The 7,664-nt window shown below is 32.7% G+C and overlaps 1 protein-coding gene across 1 annotated transcript; it reads left to right on the top strand.

The window, feature by feature from the left end:
• Positions 1–387: 387 nt before the first annotated feature.
• LOC141720294 (cell differentiation protein rcd1-like) lies at positions 388–4,450 on the top strand. The gene is made up of 6 exons (XM_074522639.1): positions 388–600; positions 2,312–2,435; positions 3,115–3,224; positions 3,535–3,639; positions 4,081–4,271; positions 4,363–4,450. The coding sequence occupies exons 1-6, from the start codon at positions 388–390 to the stop codon at positions 4,448–4,450; spliced, it is 831 nt and encodes a 276-aa protein (XP_074378740.1).
• Positions 4,451–7,664: the final 3,214 nt, after the last annotated feature.

Below are 7,664 nucleotides of genomic sequence, written 5' to 3'. Positions count from 1 at the left end.
AAATTATTTGATGCAAAACATGAAAAATCTTACAAATATTTAATCACAAATTTACAGGTAAAGGTAAGGATGAGGTATGTAAAGTGTGGGTTTAGGCCCAAAACCATGAACCCCTAACCTCCCCTAGAAATTGTTTTTCCTGTGACCACGTGTAATAAAACAATTGGTCAGTTTCCAAATAACTGCAAAAAGGATACGTCCAGCACCCAATCCTAGGTACACAGCAGTGACTCTAGGAAAATGAAAAATCTTATAAATACCGAAAAAATATTCATTCCTACAGCCTCCAATATATTGCCGCATCTTTAGTTCAGTGTTCTTTTCCTACACAACATAACAGCAGCAGCCATCTTGTTCAGTTCATATCTAGGGTTTTTGTCTGAAACAATGTTGAATCTCCCTGACTCTCTTTATCCTGATCCGATACAAGGTGACAACAGTGTTATGTCGAATGGTGGTGCACCTGCTAACAACAATGGTCCCTGTGATGGTGCTAGCAAAGCTATTGATTGGCCTTCTGCTAGTGTAGAGGACTTGGTTGTGTTGCTTCGAGAACCTGAGCATCGCGAAAAGGCCATTTCATCTCTTACTCACATTAAGGTCCATCATTTTTCTTCATTTATGAAGATTTTTGTTTGTTTTATGTACATTTTTGTTTGTTTGTGTATGTTGTTAGGTGGAAATAAATTGATCTGTAATCGACCAGGGATTATGTAAACCAGATATACTCATTCGTTTGATTTCATTCTTTATGTGGTTCATACACAAACATAGATCGATATTTATTTGTAATCAGTCTGATTTATGAAAGTATCTCTTCAATCGGAATGTGCAAATATATATCTTTGTATGCACGAAATGTCACTTTTACGTGGATTCTTTCGATATTTTGTAGTTTTACATTTTATTTAGAACAATAAGTATGTGCAGAGAAATGATGATCTTGACTCGCCTAAATGACTGTATAGTATCATTTACGTTTGCTTGTTAGAAGTTTAAAGTGCAGTCCAGCCTGCAGAGTCAAATTATTTACACTCTATGTTCTAATGTCTATTGGGTGATATAGTATATTTCATTTCTAACATGTGATTTATCAATACAGAAACAGGGAAGAATTCAAGATTTGGCCCTACACATTTGGCGGTCAATCAGTACGGTTTTCTTACTCCTATGGGTATGCACAATGACTTGGGTCTACCAAATGCTTTGCATTGATCAAACTAAATGTATTTGTTTTAATAGCTTGCTTAAGTTTATATCATGTCGTGAATTCTTTTTATTAACTTCTAATTTTGGTTAACATTAACAATAAAAGTTCCCTGTTTTGATTTGAGTTTCTTCCTCAGATCTTAATACTGAAGTGGACTACTAAACCAAAATGGCAGTATCTAGGTTACATTGTTATATTTGATCTTCTCAAGTCCGGAGTCCCCCAGTTATATAGTATTTAAGCAATATTTCGTGATTAATGATTCTTATTCTTTCTTGTCTTTTGAAATGATTATACTTGTTTGTGAATCCCTTGATCCTTGTGTCCGATACTATGACATGCACGTCCCCTCATCGCATAGGGGATTCATCCTGAATCCTAATTTTGATTCTTTCCCCACAATTTGTAATCAAAATTTCTGTTAACCGCCTACTTTCCTAAAATTAAGTATCACTTTTTGTTAGTAAATACAAACGTATTATGCTAGTGTTGATTTTTGCATAAATTAAAATATTTTACCTGTATTTTGTGTTTTAGATCAATAAATTATGCATTTGATTAAATTTGTTTATAGTTTGTGGTTTTTTTAACAAGATTGAATATATGTAACATGAAATCCAGAGAAAATCTATATTTCTATATGTCGTGTCGCCCGCACCCGAATTCCCATATTATTATATTTATTTATTAGATTTTTGTCCACGCACCCCAGCATTTCTGCACCCGTATCTTTGCTTGTCAGTTGCCGAAGAAATCTTTCATTGAACTAATGAGAAGATTTGCGGAGATCTCAAATATTTTGGAAATTTGAAATTTTGAAACCCAAAAATCTGGAAAATAGGCATTGTAAGGAAGTTCTGCAACTTTTATGTCACACGTCTTAGAGAAGTCCTACCCTTAAGATCAAGTTGCATCACATCTGAATCAGAACTTGATACAATTTATGAAATCCGCACATGATGGTCATTGGAATCATTTAAATGATTTACTACTTTGTTTGACAAGCTCAGCCTTGTGGTTTGTATTGGCTATTCTATCTATTCAAATGAGAATGTTGTGTTTTACAGTTGGTGATTAATGGAATTATCTTCTTTATTGCAGGAAGTATTATCTATATACAAGTCATTAACACCTGAGAAACTTACTATGAAAGATTCAAGTAAAGTTTGTGATGTACTTGTTTTGTTTGAGGTCATTTCCGCTCCTTTAATTTCCTTTTCTAGTGGTAATAACTTTGTAATGTATTTGCTTTATATGTTCGATTTCCTGATTTTCAAACTTTTTTCTTATAAAATTTATTTTTACTTATCAAATTTATTATCTATATACATCAAATTTATTTTTACTTATGCAGGAGCCATAGCTGGTACTCTATGTACTTAAAAATTATGTATGCAACTCTAATATCAAAGTGTATTTTCTATTGAATGCAGTGCTTGGCCACTCACCCTCAAACGAAGATGCAGTTCCTTCTCACCAAATGATATAAGCTAATTTACATTAGTCTTCTTCAACATAGTTGGATGTATCCACAGTTATAGCTTCTTCTCACCAAATGATATAAGCTAATTTCATTCTATAACTTTTGCTGATTTCTTGATGTCTGATATTGCTACTTAAAGACCACACAAGATATTGTCGACCTTGACGTGTTTTGATATATAAATGCATTCACTTTTTATTTCAAGCTGGTATGCTTTGTTTATGTGAACACCAAAGAAACAGGACACTGAGGTGAAATCAAGGATTCAGTTGAAGTTACAAGTTTGTTACATATATTCTGGGATGAGGATTTTGCATAACTTATTCAAATATTGTTATTAACTGATTTTAATAGGATAATTAAGGAGCTAGATAAGGTTAATCGTAGACAGACTTGTATTAACTTACTTCTGTCCTTGCAGTTCAGATACATTGTTACTTGTACCCTTTCTTGGAGACTGAAGAAACGAGCAAGCCATTCCAGTACCTAAGGCTAATGAGCTTGGGGGTCATTGGTGGTCTTCTGAAGGAGGTACAATTCCACTCTAAATCAATACATGATACCTTCAATTTTTTATACTTTTAGCCATTTGAATTATTAAAACAGCTAAGCACCAGTAACCTTGCATGGAAGTATTTTCTCATTGCTAGTTGCTACCCGCCCTTTCAAGTTTCAGCTCTGAATTGAATGCAATGTTGAGATGAATTAGCTTAATCAGAACAATAGTTGAAGAAAATGTCCATTATTTCTTACCAGATTGCATATCAATTTGCTTTAATATGATCTGATATGCCTATAAGGTTTTACTCCAAATATCATCCGAATCTTCTCTACTATGCAGGTAGGCGACCCTTCGACAAAGGTTGCTGTTCACTGTTTGCTTGAATCAGGACTCTTCCCTTTGTGTTTAAAATCCATAGAATATGGAAACGAACTTTCACAATCAGTAAGTGTCCATTAAAATTTGAACTCAACATTCTTTCGCTTCCAAGCATTTTTTACTGCAATATATCACCTTACATGTAATGTAAGACAGTACAGAGTATGTAATCTGGTTACTAAAAATTTAAAATTAATCTTCCTTTCTAGTGTTTCTGCTAGGTGTTTATTGAAAAAGGGATTTTTAGTTAATACTCCATGTTTCGTATTAATACATATCAAGTCGACTTGATGAACATCTAATATTTTGGTGTTGATGAACATTCTTACCCAGCCATATATAAATCATAAGGTTTATATTGCATGGCATAGACTTGATCGTCCTAGTAAGAACCTGAGCAAATAATTCTGAAACAATTCCGGTACACCATCAAAATATAAATAGATCGACACCCATAGTTAATTGGCTCTTTAAACTCACTCTGAACACTTGTATATGGCTATACAGACTGCATCTTGGATAATGTCAAGAATAATGATGCAAGAGCAGGGACTACAGTATTGCTGTGAGCCTGCAAACCGGTTGTGTGCAATCATGAAGGTTTTTAATGACGTAATTGAAAAGATGCAGGATGAACCGTCTACTACATTTTTGAAGAATATTATTCAATGTTATGTCATAATGTCCGATGATCCAAGGTTAGCCAGCAACCTTTGTAAGCATATCTTCCAAGCTGTTGTGTGTTTCTATTCTTCTATCGTTCCTATAGTTATTGTATTATTGATTTAGAACTTGTGTAAAAAATGTCTCTGACCAAGCACCGGATAGCTTGAGAGTGGTTTTATGTCCGTTGGGGCGGTCTGGTTGTTGTACTTAACAAACATAATTTGATGTGATTCGAATGCAGCAGGGGTTATCTCATCTTGAGAAGCTTCATTCCGCCAATACTGACGACTGCCCCATATATTGAAGCCCTTCGTGTAAGTCCATCCAGATGATCTCTTATATACATGTAAAAATGTGGACTCTATTCTGGCACAAAACAGCAAATTTCACTACCAAAATCCAAGTTTATAAAAAAAAAGTATCTATATTACGCATAAATACTGGAGGCACACAGTATTTGCAATTGTGTATGCCTCAGCAACTTCTATGGGCATCTCTAGTTGCACAACAAAACCGACATCAATACTTCTAGATACACGACTCCTCGTTTTGAATATTACATAATTTTTTACATGAGTTTTTGTCGCGAGGACAGAGTCACAAGTACACACACTAATGTATCTTAAATGTTCTTATCTAATATCTATTTTCTACACATATTATGCACGCACGCCCTATAACCTTAAAAAATTACAAGATTTGTTTCAAAAGCTATCGATGGGATGCGGGCCAAATGCAGAAGCGGTTGGTGATGTTGCAGGTTCCTCACATCTTGATCGCTAGCTGATATTTGTTAGCTCTTTCCTTTCGTTATACAAGGGAAATTAAGAATTCTCTCATAGATCTCAGAAACCTTTTAATTTTAGCTATGATGTTAACAATATTTTTTGTAGAACAATTATATCTCCAAGTTGCAAATAATACATGATAAACAATCATAAAATGCCCTATCCAGATTCATGTGGTTAGCTGATGATATTTTGGTGTATAGTTTTCTCCTTTTACACATTTTTTTATTTTCTTTACTCATCTTCTTGAATTACAGGCATGAACTCATTGAGTGTCACTATTGATCAACGCTCTCTCTGAACTCTGATGATTGAGATCATGAAAAAAATATTGTTATGTTCAAAGATTAAAAAGATTAGATATAGTACATAAAATATTATTACCATTAATAAATTTCTTTATGATTATAACAATATGTTGAGATTTTCTAAACTAAAACCATCTATTGAGGACTTGAGATGTCAAGAAACAAAAATTCGTTTATTTGCATCAAACTTTCGGTCTCAAGCATGTAAAATAGCAGTTACATTTGAGACATCAAGACCTGTGCATCTTTTCCTACCTATCTCTGTCTTCTATTTTTCCAGTTGCGCAAATACACTAGAATCTTCATTCACATATTGCTGTGTGCGCATCATCAACCTTATAAAAACAAAATTGGCGGCTAACGAGTAGATGGGAAGAAAAATCTCCTAGTTTAAATTGTGCAATTTGTTGATATGAACTTCAAGTTTCTACAACTGGAAGCTAAAAAGAAAGACATTGAGCTGTTGATTGTTTATTATGCAGCAGGCTCTGCATAAAATTTTAACTCTGATCATACATACCCGTACAATTGTCTATATGCTCGAAGAAACTATCTGTGTGCTTGGTACTAGACTGAAAACATTGAAAATTGAAGTTAAAATGGCATATATAACAACCAAAAAAATTGCATATTAAACTGTTATAATGCTAAAAATTGCTGCATAAAGTTATTTAATGTATGACATATGTATAATATATTTTACATTATGTTAACATACAGTACATAGGGCAAGAAGTTTTTACAGAGCTGGTAGACAACTGTCTAGCCAACAGTTTTAAAAATAACGTAGTTTAGGCATCGGAGTATCACAAAGTACAAAGTATTCTCCCTCCCTCCCTCCCTCTCCATGTCTGTGGTGTCTGTGTGTAGGCATCGAAATGTCTCCATTTCGTTTATTTTGGCCGGGACATTGTAGCAAAAGCAAATGCCACTATTTCTGTCATGAATGAAAATGAGAAGCTCTCAACTGTCTTAGAATATAGCTTGCTTGTCTTATGAAATAAAGTCCTAAACGTGAATTCTCTTTGAAAAAAACTCAAACATTCCCTAAACCGAACGGCTATTGTATAACTGCTAGACACCACACAGTTCATACACTATTGTTCTATTGGTTGAAGGGAATACAAACAATATATTTGTTAACAAACTCAATACAAAAGAAAGTTGTAACTTGTAATTGTAGATGGAAGAATATTGAAAAAAGACGAGGATGTGCAAATTGTTCATAATATAACTAGGTAAATATACCCGCCCAGTTCAGAGAAAACTATTTAAAAAAAAATAAAAAATATTATTTACAGCAATTTTGTTGAAAATTAACGATTCCTAAAACTAAAAGAGTCGCTAAAAATAATGTTATAAAAATATAACATATAATTGGAGAGTTGATGAGTGTACATAAAATTTTAAGGAGTTATACACATTAGAAGTGGTACAATGGTACTTTATATTTTAATTTTATACTTTTTTTTGTCAGATGTTCCAATCTGACATCTTTTTTCCAACTAACATTTCTTTATCCTTTCAAAAAAAATACAACTTATAATAGATTATGCATACATCATTTTTATATATATGTTTACTCTTTCATTGCTCTAAATACAATTTATCAAGCATGTATAATTTAACCTATCTAAATAAATGTTGAATAAATTTAGTACTTAAATTACAATAGACATTTTGCATCATCCAAGTGTAATATGAGAAGCTAGAACTCCATATATAATCCATCTGTGCACATTTTTAGAATTAATTTTGTTTTGCAAATAGCAGATACCAACATGATTGTAGACAAAGCAAAATTGATCATACTTTAATATTAAAATAATAAAAAATGACTGAATCTGAGCATGTGTTTTGCTAAAATATTATTTAATATATAAAAATCTTATATTGAAATTGAGAATGACTAATATTACTTCCCAGTTTTTTTTAGCATAAAACAATTAATTTGAAAATTAGTCAGTCATCCATGTAAGTCATCCATGTAATTCAATTATGTAAATATATTGGAACAACCATGTACGTCAATAACTTGTGAAATTAAAATGTAGTTATAGATGGGACTTACATCTCCTCTTAATGCCCAGGCTACAATTTTTATATATACTATCACATTAAATCTTGAAAGAAACTCATAAACATCATAAAAATATACACAGCATTTCTTTGTCAAAATTATCATGGTCAATGTACACAACCATATCAATAGCAACTCAAAAACCAATGCACTTAAGGGCTAGATGGATTATTATGAGTACCTACGAAAGCAGCATTTGAGACCTAAAAGCTCTACTTTCTGACTTCATCATTTTTTTTAGAAAAGAAC

Source organism: Apium graveolens, chromosome 4 (genome assembly GCF_009905375.1).
Source record: "Apium graveolens cultivar Ventura chromosome 4, ASM990537v1, whole genome shotgun sequence".
NCBI lineage: Eukaryota > Viridiplantae > Streptophyta > Magnoliopsida > Apiales > Apiaceae > Apium > Apium graveolens.
The sequence above is the reverse complement of the archived record's forward strand: the minus strand, read 5'-3'. Positions and strand labels throughout refer to the sequence as shown.